This window comes from Coregonus clupeaformis, unplaced genomic scaffold (assembly GCF_020615455.1).
Source record: "Coregonus clupeaformis isolate EN_2021a unplaced genomic scaffold, ASM2061545v1 scaf0085, whole genome shotgun sequence".
Taxonomy (NCBI): Eukaryota; Metazoa; Chordata; class Actinopteri; order Salmoniformes; family Salmonidae; genus Coregonus; species Coregonus clupeaformis.
The window spans coordinates 466,942-494,540 of record NW_025533540.1 but is presented as its reverse complement, the minus strand read 5'-3'; the positions used below and the strand labels follow the sequence as shown (position 1 = coordinate 494,540).

The window sequence follows — 27,599 nt, the reverse complement described above, 5'->3', positions numbered from 1 at the left end:
CACCAATAAACCCCACAGAAGAAGAGGCGAGGTGGCCAGCTAGCTAGCTAGCACACCGGTAGACCGTGTACTTCGACCCCACCTGTCGGAGACTGTTTTCCCAGAGTTTTGTTAACGACGACTAGGGCAGGCATTAGCGAAGGACACTGGGTGCTAGCTAGGACGTCAGGCGGGATAGGTAGTTATCTAGCTAATGATAGCTATGACACTGGTAGTCAGTGTCCTTCGCCCCAGCCCGTCGGCACTGCTTTCCCGCAGTTCTGTTAACGACGGTGAGGGAAAGTGTTCGGCAGGCGGGAGCGAAGGACACTGTGCCAACATGTTGTCTAGCTATCAGGACTCCAGTACACGGGAGGCGGGGGTGACACTGGTAGCTAGCTAGCTAGGACACCGGTAGACAGTGTCCTTCGCCCCCCCAAACATTCTGATAATACTTTTATTTCCCTTTTGACCCACAATTTAATCGCATAGACAATCAGGGGAAATCCAGAATATCAAAAGTGAAGCATGAAGATGGCATGCTCGAGGGGGGCGTTCCTGCAGGAACCAATAGGATGCTTGAGAGGGGGGGCGTCCATGCAGGAACCAATAGGATGCTTGAGAGGGGGCGTCCATGCAGGAACCAATAGGATGCTTGAGGGGGGGCGTCCATGCAGGAACCAATAGGATGCTTGAGGGGGGGCGTTCATGCAGGATCCAATGGGATGCTGGAGTGGAGTGGAGTTCCCACATGCAGGAACGCCCCGAATTGCGGGCCGCAATCTCACACTATTGGATCTCACAGCCTGCTGAAATCCTCCTCGCTGGTCATGTGTTCCCGGGATGACCGATTACTCCGGACGGTGCATTCAAACTGTGGACAACAGTCATCGAAAGTAGCTGCTCTGAGGACGAGGAAGTCTCCACCGTTTTACTTAATAGGTTAACGGGGGAAACCTATATTATTTACCTATAGAAACATACATGAAATAGTTGAACCTCTCCAACCAGAACAATGATTTCCCCGTGGGACCGCTGGTATACCACTAGCTGCTGCCTCTGCTGCCATGTTCGGACGGGCACCGTTATCCTGGGGATATGGTATATGGTAGGAGAAATCATTTTATTACTATAATATAAGCTATAAAAGTAGGCTACTGTGAAATGCGCCTATGGCCGGGCCGATTGTGAATCATGTCACGGAATGTGTTGTGTTGTCATTCAACAAAGGAAAGAATAAATGATACATATTGAAAGACTTCTCTCGTCGTTCAGCGGTTGGCAGTGGCACGGTTCTTCAGTCTTCATTGCAATATCATTGGCCATTTGTCATGTCCTTCACAAAGCCACAGCGTATTGGGTTACGTTGTCATGTATCAATTTACTTTCACCAAGTAGCCGCTAGAATGTTCCAGTCCAGATCTGATACATTTTATCAACCGATATCATTTTGGATTTATTGAGCAGCGTCCATGACGTCGACATTTTATTTGTAATTTCTCCAACATGTCAATAATCGTTTGAGCTATTGTCGGAGTTGACTTCTGTTTTTAGAAAGAGGATTGTTCATACGTCTTAAAATAGCTCTGGTGGAGATCAACATTAAAGCAGTCTCCGTGCACAGTTTGCTATGTTGTTGATGTAACGTTGTACTATGGACGAAAAAAATATCCAAACAAATCCACTGACACAGATCCGATAAAGACATGGAGACATCTTCTAGATTATCTTTAATTCACTGTACTGTTCCATTGCCACCACAACGTACTGCAGTCCCACTGGGTAAATGATGGCTGAACGAACGTTGTTTCCATGTCATTTCAACAACAACAACAAATCAATGTGATGACGTTAATCAACGTGGAAAACTGATTGGATTTACAAAAAGTCATCAACATAAAGACATTTCGTCTTTTTTTCCACCTAACTTTTACCTAAAATCCAATAACATGGTGCAATTTTTTGTTGATTTCACGTTAGTTTACAACTCAAACACATTTTTATAAAAACTAGATGTTGAGCTGACCTCTGTGCCCGGTGGGGTGATGTTGAGCTGACCTCTGTGCCCGGTGGGGTGATGTTGAGCTGACCTCTGCCCGGTGGGGTGATGTTGAGCTGACCTCTGCCCGGTGGGGTGATGTTGAGCTGACCTCTGTGCCCGGTGGGGTGATGTTGAGCTGACCTCTGCCAGGTGGGGTGATGTTGAGCTGACCTCTGTGCCCGGTGGGGTGATGTTGAGCTGACCTCTGTGCCCGGTGGGGTGATGTTGAGCTGACCTCTGTGCCCGGTGGGGTGATGTTGAGCTGACCTCTGCCCGGTGGGGTGATGTTGAGCTGACCTCTGTGCCCGGTGGGGTGATGTTGAGCTGACCTCTGTGCCCGGTGGGGTGATGTTGAGCTGACCTCTGTGCCCGGTGGGGTGATGTTGAGCTGACCTCTGCCCGGTGGGGTGATGTTGAACTGACCTCTGTGCCCGGTGGGGTGATGTTGAGCTGACCTCTGTGCCCGGTGGGGTGATGTTGAGCTGACCTCTGTGCCCGGTGGGGTGATGTTGAGCTGACCTCTGCCCGGTGGGGTGATGTTGAGCTGACCTCTGCCCGGTGGGGTGATGTTGAACTGACCTCTGCCCGGTGGGGTGATGTTGAGCTGACCTCTGCCCGGTGGGGTGATGTTGAGCTGACCTCTGTGCCCGGTGGGGTGATGTTGAACTGACCTCTGTGCCCGGTGGGGTGATGTTGAGCTGACCTCTGCCCGGTGGGGTGATGTTGAGCTGACCTCTGCCCGGTGGGGTGATGTTGAGCTGACCTCTGTGCCCGGTGGGGTGATGTTGTGAAATAGGGTGCAGGCCAGGCAGCAGGCTGTTAGCCAACCTGCCAGCTTAGTGGAGTCTGCCAATAGCATAGTCAGTGTAGTCAGCTCAGCCATACCCATTGAGACTGTGTCTGTGCCTCGACCTAGGTTGGGCAAAACTAAACATGGTGGTGTTCACCCTAGCAATCTTATTAGGATAAAGACCTCCTCCATTCCTGCCATTATTGAAAGAGATCGTGATACCTCACATCTCAAAATAGGGTTACTTAATGTTAGATCCCTCACCTCAAAGGCAGTCATAGTCAATGAACTAATCACTGATCATAATCTTGATGTGATTGGCCTGACTGAAACATGGCTTAAGCCTGATGAATTTGCTGTGTTAAATGAGGCCTCACCTCCTGGTTACACTAGTGACCATATTCCCCGTGCATCCCGCAAAGGCGGAGGTGTTGCTAACATTTACGATAGCAAATTTCAATTTACAAAAAAAAATGACGTTTTCATCTTTCGAGCTTCTAGTCATGAAATCTATGCAGCCTACTCAATCACTTTTATAGCTACTGTTTACAGGCCTCCTGGGCCATATACAGCGTTCCTCTCTGAGTTTCCTGAATTCCTATCAGACCTTGTAGTCATAGCAGATCATATTCTAATTTTTGGTGATTTTAATATTCACATGGAGAAGTCCACAGACCCACTCCAAAAGTCTTTCGGAGCCATTATCGACTCAGTGGGTTTTGTCCAACATGTCTCTGGACCTACTCACTGCCACAGTCATACTCTGGACCTAGTTTTGTCCCATGGAATAAATGTTGTAGATCTTAATGTTTTTCCACAAAATCCTGGACTATCGGACCACCATTTTATTACGTTTGCAATCGCAACAAATAATCTGCTCAGACCCCAACCAAGGAGCATCAAAAGTCGTGCTATAAATTCTCAGACAACACAAAAATTCATTGATGCCCTTCCAGACTCCTTCTGCCTACCCAAGGACGTCAGAGGACAAAAATCAGTTAACCACTTAACTGAGGAACTCAATTTAACCTTGCGCAATACCCTAGATGCAGTTGCACCCCTAAAAACGAAAAACATTTGTCATAAGAAACTAGCTCCCTGGTATACAGAAAATACCCGAGCTTTGAAGCAAGCTTCCAGGAAATTGGAACGGAAATGGCGCCACACCAAACTGGAAGTCTTCCGACTAGCTTGGAAAGACAGTACCGTGCAGTACCCGAAGAGCCCTCACTGCTGCTCGATCATCCTACTTTTCCAAATTAATCGAGGAAAATAAGAACAATCCAAAATTTCTTTTTGATACTGTTGCAAAGCTAACTAAAAGCAGCATTCCCCAAGAGAGGATGGTTTTCACTTCAGCAGTGATAAATTCATGAACTTCTTTGAGGAAAAGATCATGACCATTAGAAAGCAAATTACGGACTCCTCTTTGAATCTGCGTATTCCTCCAGGGCTTAGCTGTCCTGGATCTGCACAGACTCTGCGAGGGCCTGGGATCGGGAGAGACACTTAAGTGTTTTAGTACTATATCTCTTGACACAATGATGAAAATAATCATGGCCTCTAAACCTTCAAGCTGCATACTGGATCCTATTCCTACTAAACTGCTGAAGGAGCTGCTTCCTGTGCTTGGCCCTCCTATGTTGAACATAATAAACAGCTCTCTATCCACCGGATGTGTACCAAACTCACTAAAAGTGGCAGTGATAAAGCCTCTCTTGAAAAAGCCAAACCTTGACCCGGAAAATATAAAAAACTATCGGCCTATATCGAATCTTCCATTCCTCTCAAAAATTTTAGAAAAAGCTGTTGCGCAGCAACTTACTGCCTTTCTGAAGACAAACAATGTATACGAAATGCTTCAGTCTGGTTTTAGACCCCATCATAGCACTGAGACTGCACTTGTGAAGGTGGTAAATGACCTTTTAATGGCGTCAGACCGAGGCTCTGCATCTGTCCTCGTGCTACTAGACCTTAGTGCTGCCTTTGACACCATCGATCACCACATTCTTTTGGAGAGACTGGAAACCCAAATTGGTCTACACGGACAAGTTCTGGCCTGGTTTAGATCCTACCTGTCGGAAAGATATCAGTTTGTCTCTGTGAATGGTCTGTCCTCCGACAAATCAACTGTACATTTCGGTGTTCCTCAAGGTTCCGTTTTAGGACCACTATTGTTTTCACTATATATTTTACCTCTTGGGGATGTTATTCGAAAACATAATGTTAACTTTCACTGCTATGCGGATGACACACAGCTGTACATTTCAATGAAGCATGGTGAAGCCCCAAAATTGCCTTCGCTAGAAGCCTGTGTTTCAGACATAAGGAAGTGGATGGCTGAAAACTTTTTACTTTTAAACTCGGACAAAACAGAGATGCTTGTTCTAGGTCCCAAGAAACAAAGAGATCTTCTGTTAAATCTGACAATTCATCTTGATGGTTGTAAAGTCGTCTCAAATAAAACTGTGAAGGACCTAGGCGTTACTCTTGACCCTGATCTCTCTTTTGACGAACATATCAAGACTGTTTCAAGGACAGCTTTTTTCCATCTACGTAACATTGCAAAAATCAGAAATTTTCTGTCCAAAAATGATGCAGAAAAATTAATCCATGCATTTGTTACTTCTAGATTAGACTACTGCAATGCTCTATTTTCCGGCTACCCGGATAAAGCACTAAATAAACTTCAGTTAGTGCTAAATACGGCTGCTAGAATCCTGACTAGAACCAAGAAATTTGATCATATTACTCCAGTGCTAGCTTCCCTACACTGGCTTCCTGTTAAGGCAAGGGCTGATTTCAAGGTTTTACTGTTAACCTATAAAGCGTTACATGGGCTTGCTCCTACCTATCTTTCCGAGTTGGTCCTGCCGTACATACCAATACGTACGCTACGGTCACAAGACGCAGGCCTCCTAATTGTCCCTAGAATTTCTAAGCAAACAGCGGGAGGCAGGGCTTTCTCCTATAGATCTCCATTTTTATGGAACAGTCTGCCTACCCATGTGAGAGACGCAGACTCGGTCTCAACCTTTAAGTCTTTACTGAAGACTTATCTCTTCAGTAGGTCATATGATTGAGTGTAGTCTGGCCCAGGAGTGTGAAGGTGAACGGAAAGGCTGGAGCAACGAACAGCCCTTGCTGTCTCTGCCGGGCCGGTTCCCCTCTCCACTGGGGTTCTCTGCCTCTAACCCTGTTGCAGGGGCTGAGTCACTGGCTTGCTGGTGCTCTTTCATGCCGTCCCTGGGAGGGGTGCGTCACTTGAGTGGGTTGAGTTACTGACGTGATCTTCCTGTCTGGGTTGGCGCCCCCCCTTGGTTTGTGCTGTGGTGGAGACCTCTGTGGGCTATACTCGGCCTTGTCTCAGGATTGTAAGTTGGTGGTTGGGGATATCCCTCTAGTGGTGCGGGGGCTGTGCTTTGGCGGAGTGGGTGGGGTTATATCCTTCCTGTTTGGCCCTGTCCGGGGGTTTCTTCGGATGGGGCCACAGTGTCTCCGGACCGCTCCTGTCTCAGCCTCCAGTATTTATGCTGCAGTAGTTTATGTGTCGGGGGGCTGGGGTTAGTTGGTTATACCTGGAGTACTTCTCCTGTCTTATCCAGTGTCCTGTGTGAATTTAAGTATGCCTCTCTAATTCTCTCGTTCTCTCTTTCTCTCTGAGAACCTGAGCCCTAGGACCATACGTCAGGACTACCGGGCATGATGACACCTTGCTGTCCCCAGTCCGCCTGGCCTTGCTGCTATTCCAGTTTCAACTGTTCTGCCTGCGGCTACGAAACCCCTACCTGTCCCAGACCTGCTGTTTTCAACTCTAAATGATCGGCTATGAAAAGCCAACTGAGAGACCTGAGCCCTAGGACCATACGTCGGGACTACCGGCCGTGGTGACTCCTTGCTGTCCCCAGTCCGCCTGGCCTTGCTGCTATTCCAGTTTAAACTGTTCTGCCTGCGGTTATGGAACCCCTACCTGTCCCAGACCTGCTGTTTTAAACTCTAATGATCGGCTATGAAAAGCCAACTGAGATTTATTCCTGATTATTATTTGACCATGCTTGTCACTTATGAACATTTTTGAACATCTTGGCATGGTTCTGTTATAATCTCCACCCGGCACAGCCAGAAGAGGACTGGCCACCCCTCATAGCCTGGTTCCTCTCTAGGTTTCTTCCTAGGTTTTGCCTTTCTAGGGAGTTTTTCCTAGCCACCGTGCTTCTACACCTGCATTATTAGCTGTTTGGGGTTTTAGGCTGGGTTTCTGTACAGCACTTCGAGATATTAGCTGATGTAAGAAGGGCTATATAAAATAAAATTGATTGATTGATTGATGTTGAGCTGACCTCTGTGCCCGGTGGGGTGATGTTGAACTGACCTCTGTGCCCGGTGGGGTGATGTTGAGCTGACCTCTGTGCCCGGTGGGGTGATGTTGAGCTGACTTCTGTGCCCGGTGGGGTGATGTTGAGCTGACCTCTGCCCGGTGGGGTGATGTTGAGCTGACCTCTGCCCGGTGGGGTGATGTTGAGCTGACCTCTGCCCGGTGGGGTGATGTTGAGCTGACCTCTGTGCCCGGTGGGGTGATGTTGAGCTGACCTCTGCCTGGTGGGGTGATGTTGAGCTGACCTCTGTGCCCGGTGGGGTGATGTTGAGCTGACCTCTGCCCGGTGGGGTGATGTTGAGCTGACCTCTGCCCGGTGGGGTGATGTTGAGCTGACCTCTGCCCGGTGGGGTGATGTTGAGCTGACCTCTGCCCGGTGGGGTGATGTTGAGCTGACCTCTGCCCGGTGGGGTGAGCCTACTGGAGCTGTTCAGCAGTGTCAGTCTACAGAGCTGCCAACTCTCATTGGCCTTGAGACACACATTTTACCCTCTTCTCAAGCTCTCAGGGCACACATTTTATATCTCACAAGGGGCACAACTTTCACTGGGGACGGGGACATGCCCCCCCCCACACACATTCTGAAATTGCATCCCTCCCCGTTTTATCATTGGAATGTAATACAAAACGAGGCAACGGTGTGCGTTAGGACCATGCGGAAGCCTCCCAGCGGTCGGGTAGGCTGTTTGGAGGGTTTATCCGACTGGAGAAAAATATAAATAATTATTATCCCCCCCCCACTTCTAATACCAAAGTTGCGCCCCTGTATCTCACGCATTGAAAAGTACTGCTTTTATTTTTCTAATTAGTCCGTTAGTCAGCTCGTTAACTTTTCAACTACGCTCCAAATCGTTTTGAAATTGGACCATCTGCGCCTGCAATTTAACGTCACAATCTGAACCTATATTATTGTCCTGTCTTGCCACAGCTCTGGGAACAGTGGCACGTTGAAGCATATGATAGGTCTAGTTATGTAAGGGATCAAGGGGATTGGATGCATGTTTTAAAGAACCGCTCCTCAAGATTAGAGTGGTGCTGAATGGAGAGACAACGGGGTGTTTCTCAAAATGCATACTACCGTGCTCCGAGCAAGGGAGGGTCGGAGTATGAGTCCAAATCAAAGTGTGCGAAACGTAGCACGGAGGGCACTTCTCGAATGCGTACTCCGTTTGTACTTATGTTGACTCATGCATTGATACAAGCTTCAACGGAAAGTATAGGTCATAAGCCCATAGTAAGTCAATATAGCTAACTGGCTAGCTACTATTGTTAGCTAGCCAGATGGCCACGAATAATTGTTAGGGAGCTACCCATTAAGAATTGACATCTACCTTGGACAACATTGGTTTTAGGTCATTTTAGCCTGTTATACTATCAGTTTAGCTACATTTATTACGATTCACATATAGCTAGCTGGTAGTTATGAAGTAAAACATTTGCTTTGTGTATATCTTGTTTCGTCTCTATTGCCATTGTCCTGGCTAGAAGAAGGAAGGTTCAGTGAATGGGTAAATCCATAGATAATAATAATATGCCATTTATCCAAAGCGACTTACAGTCATGCGTGCATACATTTTTTTTGTGTATGGGTGGTCCCCGGGATCGAACCCACTACCTTGGCGTTACAAGCGCCGTGCTCTACCAGGTGAGCTATAGAGGACCACAGCCAATCAGTCTGTCCGTTTGTGTATCTGATTCTTGAGATCTGAGTTTTAATGAACCTGATCCTGTCCATTGAAGCAAAACACTTTTGATGTGAAGGTGGATGCTGTATATAACAACTATAATTTTATTTCAACTATTTTACGAACTTTGCTTGTACAAAGATTTCTGATTGAGGCCTTTTTCTCCTCGGGCCGCTCGTGAACTGTAGCCTAGACCTTTTTGGAGTTGGAGCGCGCCGAGTCAGGAGCGTCTGTCTGCGGCAAGGCCTGCTACGTGAGCACAGGTGTGCACTGAAGGCTAGGAGCGGAGAAGCGGTTGCTAGATTTATGGTCTCAAACTGGTCTTGAATGTACAAAAAACAAAATGCATGACCTTTACCAGAGCTAGCATTGTCACATCTGGTGGCTTATCCACTGAAAAAGTGTCATCCTACACATACCCAGGTATATAGTTGGATGACAAGTTGTCCTTTAAAGTTCATATGGATAATCTTGTGAGGAAGCTTAAATTAAAATTGGGTTTTTATTTTTGTAATAAGGCCTGCTTCCCGTTTATGGCTATTAAGAAGCTTGATCAGGCTTTTCTCTCTGTAATTGATTATGGTGATGTCACATTGTATAATGATTAGAAGACAGGAACAGGAATACGTATTAGGGGTTTGATTTACTCCACCCAACACAAACACATGTGCGTATATATACAAAAGGGATGTAACCCAAACAAAGAGCGAGGTGTAACCTCTACACAATACACGGGACGAGACCCGTAACCAACCAGAGCACAGTACACGAGACCAACAGACATGGGACAATAATCGACAAGGAGGAACAGAGGGCACATATATACAGTGGGGAGAACAAGTATTTGATACACTGCCGATTTAGCAGGTTTTCCTACTTACAAAGCATGTAGAGGTCTGTAATTTTTATCATAGGTACACTTCAACTGTGAGAGACGGAATCTAAAACAAAAATCCAGAAAATCACATTGTATGATTTTTTATGAATTAATTTGCCTTTTATTGCATGACATAAGTATTTGATCACCTACCAACCAGTAAGAATTCCGGCTCTCACAGACCTGTTAGTTTTTCTTTAAGAAGTCCTCCTGTTCTCCACTCATTACCTGTATTAACTGCACCTGTTTGAACTTGTTACCTGTATAAAAGACACCTGTCCACATACTCAATCAAACAGACTCCAACCTCTCCACAATGGCCAAGACCAGAGAGCTGTGTAAGGACATCAGGGATAAAATTGTAGACCTGCACAAGGCTGGGATGGGCTACAGGACAATAGGCAAGCAGCTTGGTGAGAAGGCAACAACTGTTGGCGCAATTATTAGAAAATGGAAGAAGTTCAAGATGACGGTCAATCACCCTCGGTTTGCCAATCACCATCTGGATGATCCAGAGGAGGAATGGGAGAAGGTCATGTGGTCTGATGAAACCAAAATATAACTTTTTGGTAAAAACTCAACTCGTCGGTGTTTGGAGGACAAAGAATGCTGAGTTGCATCCAAAGAACACCATACCTACTGTGAAACATGGGGGTGGAAACATCATGCTTTGGGGCTGTTTTTCTGCAAAGGGACCAGGACGACTGATCCGTGTAAAGGAAAGAATGAATGGGGCCATGTATCGTGAGATTTTGAGTGAAAACCTCCTTCCATCAGCAAGGGCATTGAAGATGAAACGTGGCTGGGTCTTTCAGCATGACAATGATCCCAAACACACCACCCGGGCAACGAAGGAGTGGCTTCGTAAGAAGCATTTCAAGGTCCTGGAGTGGCCTAGCCAATCTCCAGATCTCAACCCCATAGAAAATCTTTGGAGGGAGTTGAAAGTCTGTGTTGCCCAGCGACAGCCCCAAAACATCACTGCTCTAGAGGAGATATGCATGGAGGAATGGGCCAAAATACCAGCAACAGTGTGTGAAAACCTTGTGAAGACTTACAGAAAACGTTTGACCTGTGTCATTGCCAACAAAGGGTATATAACAAAGTATTGAGAAACTTTTGTTATTGACCAAATACTTATTTTCCACCATAATTTGCAAATAATTTCATTAAAAATCCTACAATGTGATTTTCTGGATTTGTTTTTCTCATTTTGTCTGTCATAGTTGACGTGTACCTATGATGAAAATGACAGGCCTCTCATCTTGTTAAGTGGGAGAACTTGGACCATTGGTGGCTGACTAAATACTTTCCCCCACTGTAACTGGTGAACTGTTAATCTACTAAAGGTAATCATTCTCAGGCTTCCATTCGGTAAAGTATTGGGTCCTAAAATAGTAATCCAGCTATTCTAAATGATGTTCCTCTCCTCCAGCTCATCAATGCAGTGGTTCTCCTCATCCTACTATCGGCCCTGAACAACCCGATCCAGTACGGCTACCTCCTTACCAACGCTGAGCTGGGATCAGACTTGGATGTCATGGATGATGCTAGTAAGTCTTATTATTACTAGGATGATGTCATGGATGATGTTAGTAAGTCTTATTATTACTGGGATGATGTCATGGATGATGTTAGTAAGTCTTATTATTACTGGGATGATGTCATGGATGATGTTAGTAAGTCTTATTATTACTGGGATGATGTCATGGATGATGTTAGTAAGTCTTATTATTACTGGGATGATGTCATGGATGATGTTAGTAAGTCTTATTATTACTAGGATGATGTCATGGATGATGTTAGTAAGTCTTATTATTACTGGGATGATGTCATGGATGATGTTAGTAAGTCTTATTATTACTGGGATGATGTCATGGATGATGTTAGTAAGTCTTATTATTACTGGGATGATGTCATGGATGATGTTAGTAAGTCTTATTATTACTAGGATGATGTCATGGATGATGTTAGTAAGTCTTATTATTACTGGGATGATGTCATGGATGATGTTAGTAAGTCTTATTATTACTGGGATGATGTCATGGATGATGTTAGTAAGTCTTATTATTACTGGGATGATGTCATGGATGATGTTAGTAAGTCTTATTATTACTGGGATGATGTCATGGATGATGCTAGTAAGTCTTATTATTACTGGGATGATGTCATGGATGATGTTAGTAAGTCTTATTATTACTAGGATGATGTCATGGATGATGTTAGTAAGTCTTATTATTACTGGGATGATGTCATGGATGATGTTAGTAAGTCTTATTATTACTGGGATGATGTCATGGATGATGCTAGTAAGTCTTATTATTACTGGGATGATGTCATGGATGATGCTAGTAAGTCTTATTATTACTGGGATGATGTCATGGATGATGTTAGTAAATCTTGCTATTACTGGGATGATGTCATGGATGATGTTAGTAAGTCTTATTACTGGGATGATGTCATGGATGATGCTAGTAAGTCTTATTATTACTGGGATGATGTCATGGATGATGTTAGTAAGTCTTATTATTACTGGGATGATGTCATGGATGATGTTAGTAAGTCTTATTATTACTGGGATGATGTCATGGATGATGTTAGTAAGTCTTATTATTACTGGGATGATGTCATGGATGATGTTAGTAAGTCTTATTATTACTGGGATGATGTCATGGATGATGCTAGTAAGTCTTATTATTACTGGGATGATGTCATGGATGATGTTAGTAAGTCTTATTATTACTAGGATGATGTCATGGATGATGTTAGTAAGTCTTATTATTACTGGGATGATGTCATGGATGATGTTAGTAAGTCTTATTATTACTGGGATGATGTCATGGATGATGCTAGTAAGTCTTATTATTACTGGGATGATGTCATGGATGATGCTAGTAAGTCTTATTATTACTGGGATGATGTCATGGATGATGTTAGTAAATCTTGCTATTACTGGGATGATGTCATGGATGATGTTAGTAAGTCTTATTACTGGGATGATGTCATGGATGATGCTAGTAAGTCTTATTATTACTGGGTGATGTCATGGATGATGTTAGTAAGTCTTATTATTACTGGGATGATGTCATGGATGATGTTAGTAAGTCTTATTACTGGGATGATGTCATGGATGATGTTAGTAAGTCTTATTATTACTGGGATGATGTCATGGATGACGTTAGTAAGTCTTACTATTACTGGGATGATGTCATGGATGATGTTAGTAAGTCTTATTATTACTGGGATGATGTCATGGATGATGTTAGTAAATCTTGCTATTACTGGGATGATGTCATGGATGATGTTAGTAAGTCTTATTATTACTGGGATGATGTCATGGATGATGTTAGTAAGTCTTATTATTACTGGGATGATGTCATGGATGATGTTAGTAAGTCTTACTATTACTGGGATGATGTCATGGATGATATTAAATCTTGCTATTACTGGGATGATGTCATGGATGATGTTAGTAAGTCTTATTACTGGGATGATGTCATGGATGATGTTAGTAAGTCTTATTATTACTGGGATGATGTCATGGATGATGTTAGTAAGTCTTATTATTACTGGGATGATGTCATGGATGACATTAGTAAGTCTTACTATTACTGGGATGATGTCATGGATGATGTTAGTAAGTCTTATTATTACTGGGATGATGTCATGGATGATGCTAGTAAGTCTTATTATTACTGGGATGATGTCATGGATGATGTTAGTAAGTCTTATTATTACTGGGATGATGTCATGGATGATGTTAGTAAGTCTTATTATTACTGGGATGATGTCATGGATGATGTTAGTAAGTCTTATTATTACTAGGATGATGTCATGGATGATGTTAGTAAGTCTTATTATTACTGGGATGATGTCATGGATGATGTTAGTAAGTCTTATTATTACTGGGATGATGTCATGGATGATGTTAGTAAGTCTTATTATTACTGGGATGATGTCATGGATGATGTTAGTAAGTCTTATTATTACTGGGATGATGTCATGGATGATGCTAGTAAGTCTTATTATTACTGGGATGATGTCATGGATGATGTTAGTAAGTCTTATTATTACTAGGATGATGTCATGGATGATGTTAGTAAGTCTTATTATTACTGGGATGATGTCATGGATGATGTTAGTAAGTCTTATTATTACTGGGTGATGTCATGGATGATGCTAGTAAGTCTTATTATTACTGGGATGATGTCATGGATGATGCTAGTAAGTCTTATTATTACTGGGATGATGTCATGGATGATGTTAGTAAATCTTGCTATTACTGGGATGATGTCATGGATGATGTTAGTAAGTCTTATTACTGGGATGATGTCATGGATGATGCTAATAAGTCTTATTATTACTGGGATGATGTCATGGATGATGTTAGTAAGTCTTATTATTACTGGGATGATGTCATGGATGATGTTAGTAAGTCTTATTACTGGGATGATGTCATGGATGATGTTAGTAAGTCTTATTATTACTGGGATGATGTCATGGATGACGTTAGTAAGTCTTACTATTACTGGGATGATGTCATGGATGATGTTAGTAAGTCTTATTATTACTGGGATGATGTCATGGATGATGTTAGTAAATCTTGCTATTACTGGGATGATGTCATGGATGATGTTAGTAAGTCTTATTATTACTGGGATGATGTCATGGATGATGTTAGTAAGTCTTATTATTACTGGGATGATGTCATGGATGATGTTAGTAAGTCTTACTATTACTGGGATGATGTCATGGATGATGTTATTAAATCTTGCTATTACTGGGATGATGTCATGGATGATGTTAGTAAGTCTTATTACTGGGATGATGTCATGGATGATGTTAGTAAGTCTTACTATTACTGGGATGATGTCATGGATGATGCTAGTAAGTCTTGCTATTACTGGGATGATGTCATGGATGATGCTAGTAAGTCTTATTATTACTGGGATGATGTCATGGATGATGTTAGTAAGTCTTATTATTACTGGGATGATGTCATGGATGATGTTAGTAAGTCTTATTATTACTGGGATGATGTCATGGATGACATTAGTAAGTCTTACTATTACTGGGATGATGTCATGGATGATGTTAGTAAGTCTTATTATTACTGGGATGATGTCATGGATGATGCTAGTAAGTCTTATTATTACTGGGATGATGTCATGGATGATGTTAGTAAATCTTGCTATTACTGGGATGATGTCATGGATGATGTTAGTAAGTCTTATTACTGGGATGATGTCATGGATGATGCTAATAAGTCTTATTATTACTGGGATGATGTCATGGATGATGTTAGTAAGTCTTATTATTACTGGGATGATGTCATGGATGATGTTAGTAAGTCTTATTACTGGGATGATGTCATGGATGATGTTAGTAAGTCTTATTATTACTGGGATGATGTCATGGATGACGTTAGTAAGTCTTACTATTACTGGGATGATGTCATGGATGATGTTAGTAAGTCTTATTATTACTGGGATGATGTCATGGATGATGTTAGTAAATCTTGCTATTACTGGGATGATGTCATGGATGATGTTAGTAAGTCTTATTATTACTGGGATGATGTCATGGATGATGTTAGTAAGTCTTATTATTACTGGGATGATGTCATGGATGATGTTAGTAAGTCTTACTATTACTGGGATGATGTCATGGATGATGTTATTAAATCTTGCTATTACTGGGATGATGTCATGGATGATGTTAGTAAGTCTTATTACTGGGATGATGTCATGGATGATGTTAGTAAGTCTTATTATTACTGGGATGATGTCATGGATGATGTTATTAAGTCTTGCTATTACTGGGATGATGTCATGGATGATGCTAGTAAGTCTTATTATTACTGGGATGATGTCATGGATGATGTTAGTAAGTCTTATTATTACTGGGATGATGTCATGGATGATGTTAGTAAGTCTTATTATTACTGGGATGATGTCATGGATGACATTAGTAAGTCTTACTATTACTGGGATGATGTCATGGATGATGTTAGTAAGTCTTATTATTACTGGGATGATGTCATGGATGATGCTAGTAAGTCTTATTATTACTGGGATGATGTCATGGATGATGTTAGTAAGTCTTATTATTACTGGGATGATGTCATGGATGATGTTAGTAAATCTTGCTATTACTGGGATGATGTCATGGATGATGTTAGTAAGTCTTATTACTGGGATGATGTCATGGATGATGTTAGTAAGTCTTATTATTACTGGGATGATGTCATGGATGATGTTAGTAAGTCTTGCTATTACTGGGATGATGTCATGGATGATGTTAGTAAGTCTTATTATTACTGGGATGATGTTAGTAAGTCTTATTATTACTGGGATGATGTCATGGATGATGTTAGTAAATCTTGCTATTACTGGGATGATGTCATGGATGATGTTAGTAAGTCTTATTACTGGGATGATGTCATGGATGATGTTAGTAAGTCTTATTATTACTGGGATGATGTCATGGATGATGTTAGTAAGTCTTGCTATTACTGGGATGATGTCATGGATGATGTTAGTAAGTCTTATTATTACTGGGATGATGTCATGGATGATGTTAGTAAGTCTTATTATTACTGGGATGATGTCATGGATGACGTTAGTAAGTCTTACTATTACTGGGATGATGTCATGGATGATGTTAGTAAGTCTTATTATTACTGGGATGATGTTAGTAAGTCTTATTATTACTGGGATGATGTCATGGATGATGTTAGTAAATCTTGCTATTACTGGGATGATGTCATGGATGATGTTAGTAAGTCTTATTACTGGGATGATGTCATGGATGATGTTAGTAAGTCTTATTATTACTGGGATGATGTCATGGATGATGTTATTAAATCTTGCTATTACTGGGATGATGTCATGGATGACGTTAGTAAGTCTTATTACTGGGATGATGTCATGGATGATGTTAGTAAGTCTTATTATTACTGGGATGATGTCATGGATGATGTTAGTAAGTCTTATTATTACTGGGATGATGTCATGGATGATGTTAGTAAGTCTTATTATTACTGGGATGATGTTATTAAATCTTGCTATTACTGGGATGATGTCATGGATGATGTTAGTAAGTCTTATTATTACTGGGATGATGTCATGGATGATGTTATTAAATCTTGCTATTACTGGGATGATGTCATGGATGATGTTAGTAAGTCTTATTATTACTGGGATGATGTCATGGATGATGTTAGTAAGTCTTATTATTACTGGGATGATGTCATGGATGATGTTAGTAAGTCTTATTATTACTGGGATGATGTCATGGATGATGTTAGTAAGTGCAGGACATTGTTTGTGAGGCATGATGTCTTGTTATGAGAACCAACTAGAAGCACAGACAGAGATTGTTTGGTCCTACATGTTATGACACACTAATAACTGATGATAGCAACAGAGGTTTTCTGGTCCTACATGTCTTTAAAATACAATTGTCTGATATGGTCATTTCTTATCAAGTTCAAGGGGTAACAAATCCCTGGACAGTCCATATTTGAAATGTGTAACTAAATCAAGTAAATCATTATATATTATTTAACTAGGCAAGTCAGTTAAGAACAAATTCTTATTTACAATGACGGCCTACTTGTAAAGCCCCCCTGGCCAAACCCTCCCCTAACCCGGACGACGCTGGGCCCAACCCTCCCCTAACCTGGACCCAACCCTCCCCTAACCCGGACGACGCTGGGCCAAACTCTCCCCTAACCCGGACGACGCTGGGCCAAACCCTCCCCTAACCCCGGACGACGCTGGGCCAAACCCTCCCCTAACCCGGACGACGCTGGGCCCAACCCTCCCCTAACCCGGACGACGCTGGGCCAAACCCTACCCTAACCTGGACCACACTGGGCCCAACCCTCCCCTAACCCGGACGACGCTGGGCCAAACCCTCCCCTAACCTGGACCACACTGGGCCAAACCCTCCCCTAACCCGGACGACGCTGGGCCAAACCCTCCCCTAACCCGGCCAAACCCTCCCCTAACCCGGACGACGCTGGGCCAAACCCTCCCCTAACCCGGACGACGCTGTGCCGCCCTATGGGAATCCCGATCATTTCCGGTTGTGATACAGCCCGGGATCGAACCCGGGTCTGTAGTGACACCTCTAGCACTGCGATGCAGTGCCTTAGACCGCTGCGCCACTCGGCATATATTATATTATTTTGCCATTTTAGTGAAACGTTTGAATTAAATATAGGCCTACTACTTCTCATACTCAAATATTTAAAAAAACACATTAATCAGCCTTGAGGTTTCCGATGCTCCTGATAGGTTGATATTTAATTGGGGCGGTAGTAGAGAATTTAGATCAGCTGTCTGTCATAATCTCTTGACAATGAGAGATCAACTGATCTGCTGGTTTATCCTCAAGTTTTTTTGTTGCAATCAAGCTTAGATGAACCCACAGGTGCATGTAATCTCCCGTTAGTAGCGTTTTAAGAAATCCAGCGGTAAATTCTGCTTGTTCGTTTCAATCGAGCCATGGACTTTTATTACTGAATCTCTTTCTGTATAATAGAACAAGTCGCGACTATGTTCATGTTTAGCTTTTCTTTCAACAGATATGTGTATCGCCACGGCAATCTCCCTGCTCATGATTCTGATATGTGGCATGGCAACCTATGGCGCTTACAAGGTAATCACACAAATAACTAATGAACAATACATCATTGTTGTAGGCATAGATATACATATATAACTGTTAATCTCTGTGGTTGTAGGCTATAGTACCGTTTTACCAGTCAACAGTAGAATACCATACAGACTACCCCCCAAAAAAAAAAACAGAATACTGTCTCTCCTGATGAGTGGTCTAAGGCTCTCGTATTCACACTGTTGTAGAGCATGGCGTTTGCAATGCCATTTTTCTTCCCGTTAAAAATTATCACTAACTGTAAGTCGCTGTAGTCTGCTAAATACTGTTTTCAAGTGAAGTGAAATTCTCACTAAATCTCCTATACTTTTTAAATGAAAACGTATTTTCTCCTTACAGCAACATGCAGCGTGGCTCATCCCATTCTTCTGCTACCAAATCTTTGACTTTGTCCTTAACACCCTGGTGGCCATCAGTGTTGTGGTGTACCCCAACAGTATCCAGGACTACTTACACCAGCTGGTAATATATAAATATATTATAACTCATATACAGTCTTATATAACCCCAACACCATCCAGAGGAAGGAGCTCATAAAGCCCATCAATATCATACAGCAGAATGTTTTGTCTTTCATGTCTGTCCTTCCTCCATATTCTTGTATTTGCTTTATGTAGTAAAATGTAATCTCTTTGATTACATTCCTTCAGACATTTTTATTTTGTAACTTTTTATTTTTCATTTCCAAAAATTCGACATAAAACCGATGGAAATATACTGTATATTATGTCTAGCTACAAAAACATTCCTTCTTCCATTTTGGATCACGTAGGTCTCTGGAGTTGTTCATCTTGTATCTTCTCTCTCAGCCAGGGACGTTACCGTACAAAGAGGACATCATGTCCACCAACAACTTGTGCCTGGCCTTCTTAGTGCTGCTCTTCGTGGGCTGCATCCTCTCCTTTAAGGTAAGAATCTATATTATATATAGTATAGACTTTGTGTCTATCTCAGCCCAACCGACCAGGATCCCTATATAGTCCTGCTACATAGGACCCTTGTCACTTTGCTCTTGAACTTGGATTGTTGCTCCAGAAAATTAAATGTATTTTATAAACCCCTTTTTATATCAGCAGATGTCACAAAGTGCCATACAGAAACCCATCCTAAAACCCCAAACAGCAAGCAATGCAGATGTAGAAGCACGGTGGCTAGGAAAAACTCCCTAGAAAGGCAGGAACCTAGGAAGAAACCTAGAGAGGAACCAGGCTCTGAGGGGTGGCCAGTCCCCTTCTGGCTGTGCCGGGTGGAGAGGAACCAGGCTCTGAGGGGTGGCCAGTCCCCTTCTGGCTGTACTGGGTAGAGAGGAACCAGGCTCTGAGGGGTGGCCAGTCCTCTACTGGCTGTACTGGGTAGACCAGAGGAACCAGGCTCTGAGGGGTGACCAGTCCTCTACTGGCTGTACTGGGTAGAGGGGAACCAGGCTCTGGGGGGTGGCCTGTCCTCTACTGGCTGTACTGGGTAGAGGGGAACCAGGCTCTGAGGGGTGGCCAGTCCTCTTCTGGCTGGAGATTATCAACAATTATTTATTCATTTCTTTAGGATGTTGAAAGTAAAAGATTTTTAAAAAATGACACTTTGCAATTTAGCCAAACAGGTTAGAATAATTGTTAATCTATTTCAATGGGCATAGTTAGCAGCTTGTCTTCGTAGGGAGGGAGTGACACGATCAAGTGACAGAAAATTGCTAAAAAGCAACAAATGTGATGTTTTGGAATGGCCTAGTCAAAGTCCAGACCTAATCCCAATTGAGATGTTGTAGCAGGACTTGAAACGAGCAGTTCATGCTTGAAAACCCACACGTCACTGAGTTAAAGCAGTTCTGCATGGAAGAGTGGGCCAAAATTCCTCCACAGCGACGTGAGAGACTGATCAACAACTACAGGAAGCATTTGGTTGGAGTCATTGCAGCTAAAGGTGGCACAATCAGTTATTGAGTGTAAGGGGGCAATTATATTTTCACACAGGGGAATTGGGTGTTGCATAACTTTGTTTATGAAATAAATATGTAAATGTTGTGTTATTTGTTCACTTATGTTCCCTTTATCTAATATTAGGTTTTGGTTGAAGATCTGATAACATTCAGTATCACAAATATGCAAAAGTAGAGAAAATTAGAAAGGGAGCAAATACTTTTGCACAGCACTGTACGTGACTTAAAAGTGGTCCCAGATCTGTTTGTGCATGACGATGACCATAGGAGTTGGCAAGACGGCAACAAACAGACGTGAAACAGCACAGACAGGAATGTGTATAGGACTACGTAACTAAGCAGGATTATTATAAATGTTCTGTGAAGATCCATAACTGTTGTTCTTCCTCTCTGCAGGCCTACCTGATTGGCTGCGTGTGGAACTGCTACAGATACTTGACTATAAGAGGAGAAGTGCTTTTATACGTCACCACTAACGACACCTCTGTAAGTCACTGCTATAGAGATGCATTATAGAATACTAAACTCAGGACCCTGTCTTTCAAAGATAATTCGTAAAAATCCAAATAACTTCACAGATCTTCATTGTAAAGGGTTTAAACACTGTTTCCCATGCTTGTTCAATGAACCATAAACAATTAAGAGCGTCTGCTAAATGACTAAAATGTAAAATGTTAAGACACTGACAGCTTACAGACGGTAGGCAATTATGGTCACAGTTAACTTAGGACACTAAAGAGGCCTTTCTACTGACTCTGAAAAAACACCAAAAGAAAGATGCCCAGGGTCCCTGCTCATCTGCGTGAACGTGCCTTAGGCATGCTGCAAGGAGGCAGGAGGACTGCAGATGTGGCCAGGGCAATAAATTGCAATGTCCTTACTGTGAGACGCCTAAGACAGCGCTACAGGGAGACAGGATGGACAGCTGATCATCCTCGCAGTGGCAGACCACGTGTAACAACACCTGCACAGGATCGGTACATCTGAACATCACACCTGCGGGACAGGTACAGGATGGCAACAACAACTGCCCGAGTTACACCAGGAAAGCACAATCCCTCCATCAGTGCTCAGACTGTCCGCAATAGGCTGAGAGAGGCTGGACTGAGTGCTTGTAGGCCTGTTGTAAGGCAGGTCCTCACCAGACATCACCGGCAACAACGTTGCCTATAAACACAAACCCACCGTCGCTGGACCAGACAGGACTGTCATAAAGTGCTCTTCACTGACAAGTCACGGTTTTGTCTCACCAGGGGTGATGGTCGGATTCGCATTGATCGTCAAAGGAATGAGCGTTACATCGAGGCCTGTACTCTGGAGCGGGATCGATGTGGAGGGTCCGTCATGGTCTGGGGCGGTGTGTCACAGCATCATCGGACTGAGCTTGTTGTCATTGCAGGCAATCTCAACGCTGTGCATTACAGGGAAGACATCCTCCTCCCTCATGTGGTACCCTTCCTGCAGGCTCATCCTCACATGACCCACCAGCATGATAATGCCACCAGCCATACTGCTCGTTCTGTGCGTGATTTCCTGCAAGACAGGAATGTCAGTGTTCTGCCATGGCCAGCGAAGAGCCCGGATCTCAATTCCATTGATCACGTCTGGGACCTGTTGGATCCCCCCCAGAAATGTCTTGGAACTTGCAGGTGCCTTGGTGGAAGAGTGGGGTAACATCTCACAGCAAGAACTGGCAAATCTGGTGCAGTCCATGAGGAGGAGATGCACTGCAGTACTTAATGCAGCTGGTGGCCACACCAGATACTGACTGTTACTTGTGATTTTGACCCCCCCCCTTTGTTAAGGGACACATTATTACATTTCTGTTAGTCACATGTCTGTGGAACTTGTTCAGTTTATGTCTCAGTTCTTGAATCTTATGTTCATACAAATATTTACACATGTTCAGTTTGCTGAAAATAAACGCAGTTGACAGTGAGAGGATGTTTCTTTTTTTGCTGAGTTTAAATAGTGTTAATAGCGCCTTCAGAAAGTATTCATAACCCTTGACTTATTCCACATTTTGTTGCGTTACTGAATTCAACATTTATTAAATTGTTTTTTTTACACACAATTCCCCATAATGACAAAGTGGAAACATGTTTTTTGAAAGTTTTGCACATTTATTGAAAATGAAATACAAAAATACACTACATGACTAAAAGTATGTGGACACCTGGTTGTCGAACATCTCATTCCAAAATCATGGGCATTAATATTTGACTTGCTTCCATTCAGCCACAAGAGCATTAGTGAGGTCGGGCACTGATGTTGGCCGATTAGGCCTGGCTCGCAGTCGGCGTTCCAATTCATCCCAAAGGTGTTCGATGGGGTTGAGGTCAGGGCTCTGTGCAGGCCAGTCAAGTTCTTCCACACCGATCTCGACAAAACATTTCTGTATGGACCTCGCTTTGTGCACGGGGGCATTGTCATGCTGAAACAGGAAAGGGCCTTCCCCAAACTGTTGACACAAAGTTGGTTTCCCTTCACTGGAACTAAGGGGCCAAGCCAGAACCATGAAAAACAGCCCCAGACCATTATTCCTCCTAATCCAAACTTTACAGTTGGCACTATGCATTCGGGCAGGTAGCGTTCTCCTGGCATCCGCCAAAACCAGATTAGTCCGTCGGACTGCCAGATGGTGAAACGTGATTCATCACTCCAGAGAACGCATTCATGTGCTGACGTTGCTTCCAGAGGCAGTTTGGAACTCGGTAGTGAGTGTTGCAACTGAAGACAGACGGTTTTTACACGCTACGCGCTTCAGCACTCGGCGGTCCCGTTCTGTGATCTTGTGTGGCCTACCACTTCGTGGCTGAGCCGTTGTTGCTCCTAGACGTTTCCACTTCACAATAAAATATCTTACAGTTGACCAGGGCAGTTCTAGTAGGGCAGAAATTTGAAGAACTGACTTGTTGGAAATGTGGCATCCTATGACGGTGCCATGTTGAAAGTCACTGAGCTCTTCAGTAAGGCAATTCTATTGCCAATGTTTGTCTATGGAGATTGCATGGCTGTGTGCTCGATTTTATACACCTGTCAGCAACAGGTATGGCTGAAATAGCCAAATCCACTAATTTGAAGGGGTGTCCACATACTTTTGTATATCTAGTGTATCTAATTTACATAAGTATTCATACCCCTAAATTAATACATGTTAGAATCACCTTTGGCAGTGATTTACAGCTGTCAGTCTTTCTGGGTAAGTCTCTAAGAGCTTTCTCTGCTCCCTCTGCTGTCTCCTGAAGTCCACGATCAGCTCCTTTCTTTTGTTGACGTTGAGTGAGAGGTTATTTTCCTGGCACCACACTCTGAGAGCCCTCACCTCCTCCCTGTAGGCGGTCTCGTCATTGTTGGTAATCAGGCCTACCACTGTTGTGTCTTCTGCAAACTTGATGGAGGCGTGCATGGTTGGAGGCGTGCATGGCCATGCAGTCATGGGTGAACAGGGAGGACAGGAGGGGGCTGAGAACGCACCCTTGTGGGGCCCCTGTGTTGAGGATCAGCGAAGTGGATATGTTGTTTCCTACCTTCACCACCTGGGGGGTGGCCCGTCAGGAAGTCCAGGATCCAATTGCACAGGGCGGGATTCAGACCCAGGGCCCTGAGCTTAATGATGAGCTTGGAGGGTACTATGGTGTTGAAGGCTGAGCTGCAGTCAATGAACAGCATTCTTACATAGGTATTCCTCTTGTCCAGATGGGATAGGGCAGTGTGCAGTGCGATGTCGATTGCATCATCCGTGGATGTATTGGGGCGGTATGCAGTGGGTCTAGGGTGTTGGGTAAGGTGGAGGTGATATGATCCTTAACTAGCCTCTCAAAGCACTTCATGATGACTGAAGTGAGTGCTACGGGGCGATAGTCATTTAGTTCAGTTACCTTCGCTTTCTTGGGTACAGGAACAATGGTGGACATCTTGTAGCAAGTGGGGACAGAAGACTGGGATAGGGAGAGATTGAATATGTCCGTCAACACTCCAGCCAGCTTGTCTGCGCATGCTCTGAGGACGCGGCTAGGGATGCGTTCTGGGCTGGCAGCATTGCGAGGGTTAGCACGCTTAAATATCTTACATCGGCCTCGGGAATGGGACGTGTCGGCGGCACTATGTTATCCTCAAAGCGGGCGAAGAAGGTGTTTAGGGCGCGAGACGTCGGTGTCCGCAACGTGGCTGGTTTTCCCTTTGTAATCCGTGATTGTCTGGAGTCCCAGCAACATATGTCTCGTGTGTGAGCAGTTGAATTGACACTCCACTTTGTCTCTGTACTGATAGTTTGCCTGTTTGATTGTCTTACGGAGGGCGTAACTGGACTGTTTTTATTCAACCATATTCCCAGTCACCTTGACGTGGTTAATGCGGTGGTTCGCGCTTTCAGCTTTGCACGAATGCTGCCATCTATCCACGGTTTTTGGTTTGGAAAGGTTTTAATTGTCACAGTGGGAACAACATCACCTATACTGTTCCTGATGAACTCAAGTCACCGTGTCAGTGTATACGTCAATGTTATTCTCAGACGCAACCCGGAACATGTCCCAGTCCGTGTGATCAAAACAGTCTTGAAGCATGGATTCCGATTGGTTCCTTCCTAGAGTTTCTGCGTCTAGAAAGGAAGGAGCAAAATGGAGTCGTGATCTGATTTGTCAAAGGCAGGTCGGGGGAGGGACTTGTAGCCATCCCGGAAGGGAGAGTAACAATGGTTGAGAGTTTTTGAAGCACGAGTACTGCAGGCAATGTGTTGATAGAACTTTGGTAGCGTTTTCTTCAGATTTGCTTTATTAAAGTCCCCAGCTATAATAAATGCGGCCTCATGATATACAGTTTCCAGTTTGCAAAAGGTCTGTCGTGGTATCGGCTTGAGGGGGGAATATATACGGCTGTGACGATGACCGAAGAGAATTCTCTAGGGAGGTAATGCGGTTGACATTTGATTGTGAGGTATTCTAGTTCGGGTGAACAAAAGGACTTGAGTTCCTGTACGTTACCACAATCACACCATGAGTAGTTAATCATGAAACATACACCACGCCTTTCTTCTTCCAGGAGAGTTCTTTATTCCTGTCCATACGATGTATTGAAAACCCAGATGGCTGTATGAACAGGGACAGTATATCCGGAGAGAGCCATGATTCCGTGAAACAGAGTATGTTACAGTCCCTGATGTCTCTCTGGAAGGAGATCCTCGCCATGAGCTCATCTACTTTATTGCCCAGGGACTGAACATTTGCAAGTAATATACTCTGAAGCAGTGGATGGTGTGCACGCCTCCTAAGTCGCACTAAAAGTCCACTCAGAGGTTATTAGGTACACCCATCTAGTACCGGGTCGGACCCCCCTTTGTCTCCAGAACAGCCGGAATCCTTCAGGGCATGGAAATGTTGCTCAATTGGTATCAAGGGATCTAACGTGTGCCAGGAAAGCATTCCCCACACCATTCCACCACCGCCTGTACCGTTGCCAGGAAAGCATTCCCCACACCATTCCACCACCGCCTGTACCGTTGCCAGGAAAGCATTCCCCACACCATTCCACCACCGCCTGTAACGTTGCCAGGAAAGCATTCCCCACACCATTCCACCACCGCCTGTACCGTTGCCAGGAAAGCATTCCCCACACCATCACACCACCGCCTGTACCGTTGCCAGGAAAGCATTCCCCACACCATTCCACCACCGCCTGTACCGTTGCCAGGAAAGCATTCCCCACACCATTCCACCACCGCCTGTACCGTTGCCAGGAAAGCATTCCCCACACCATTACACCACCGCCTGTACCGTTGCCAGGAAAGCATTCCCCACACCATTCCACCACCGCCTGTACCGTTGCCAGGAAAGCATTCCCCTCACCATTCCACCACCGCCTGTACCGTTGCCAGGAAAGCATTCCCCACACCATTCCACCACCGCCTGTACCGTTGCCAGGAAAGCATTCCCCACACCATTCCACCACCGCCTGTACCGTTGCCAGGAAAGCATTCCCCTCACCATTCCACCACCGCCTGTACCGTTGCCAGGAAAGCATTCCCCACACCATTCCACCACCGCCTGTACCGTTGCCAGGAGAGCATTCCCCACACCATTCCACCACCGCCTGTACCGTTGCCAGGAAAGCATTCCCCACACCATTCCACCACCGCCTGTACCGTTGCCAGGAAAGCATTCCCCACACCATTCCACCACCGCCTGTACCGTTGCCAGGAAAGCATTCCCCACACCATTCCACCACCGCCTGTACCGTTGCCAGGAAAGCATTCCCCACACCATTCCACCACCGCCTGTACCGTTGCCAGGAAAGCATTCCCCACACCATTACACCACCGCCTGTACCGTTGCCAGGAAAGCATTCCCCACACCATTCCACCACCGCCTGTACCGTTGACACCAGGCAGGATGGGGCCACGGACTCATGCTGCTTACGCCAGATCCTGACTCAACAGGATTCGTCGGACAAGGCAATGTTTTTCCACTCCTCAGTTGTCCAGTGTTGGTGATCGCGTGCCCACTGGAGCCGCTTCTTCTTGTTTTTACCTGATAGGAGTGGAACCCGGTGTGCTCGTCTGCTGCAATAGCCCATCCGTGACAAGGACCGACGAGTTGTGCGTATCGAGATGCCGTTCTGCGAAGTTGTCCGCCTGTTTGTGGTCCGCCTGTTAGCTTGCACCATTTTTGCCATTCTCTTTCGACCTCACTTATTTACATTTACATTTTAGTCATTTAGCAGATGCTCTTATCCAGAGCGACTTACAGACTTGATGTTTTTTTGTTTGTCGCACCATTCTCAGTAAACCCTAGACCCTGTCCTGGAAAGCTCAGGAGGCTGCCTCTGGCTGACTGGGACTGGTGCGCCTGATGTTCACCACGCTCAAAGTCGCTTAGGTCACTAGTTTTGCCCATTCTAACGCTCAATTGAACAGTAACTGAATGCCTGGATGCCTGTCTGCCTGCTTTATATTGCAAGCCATGGCCATGTGACTCACTGTCTGTAGGAGCGATCCAGTTTAAACTGGCCACTGAGTGCATATTCGTTTAGAATAGTGTGGCTACAGCAGTACACCACCGTGTATCTAACCAGGCTGTGTCTCTTCGTTGTAGGTTCTGCTGCCGCCCTATGAAGAGGTTGTTGCCATCCGTCCCAAGGAGCCCCCCCCTCAGTATGTGGAAGCATGAGGAGAGGGAGAGAGATTCTGCCCTGGACCTCATCCCCTCCCTCCCTCCCCTCCTCTTCCCTCATCCTCCTC

At 44.3% G+C, this 27,599-nt stretch overlaps 1 protein-coding gene across 1 annotated transcript; it reads left to right on the top strand.

Annotated features, from left to right (window-relative positions):
• The first annotated feature begins 779 nt into the window (after positions 1-779).
• Positions 780-27,599, top strand: laptm4b (lysosomal protein transmembrane 4 beta). The gene is made up of 7 exons (XM_041869342.2): positions 780-1,087; positions 11,183-11,300; positions 18,341-18,414; positions 18,772-18,894; positions 19,242-19,340; positions 20,762-20,851; positions 27,454-27,599. Exons 1-7 carry the CDS (start codon positions 995-997, stop codon positions 27,526-27,528), a joined length of 672 nt encoding a protein of 223 aa, XP_041725276.1. The 5' UTR covers positions 780-994; the 3' UTR covers positions 27,529-27,599.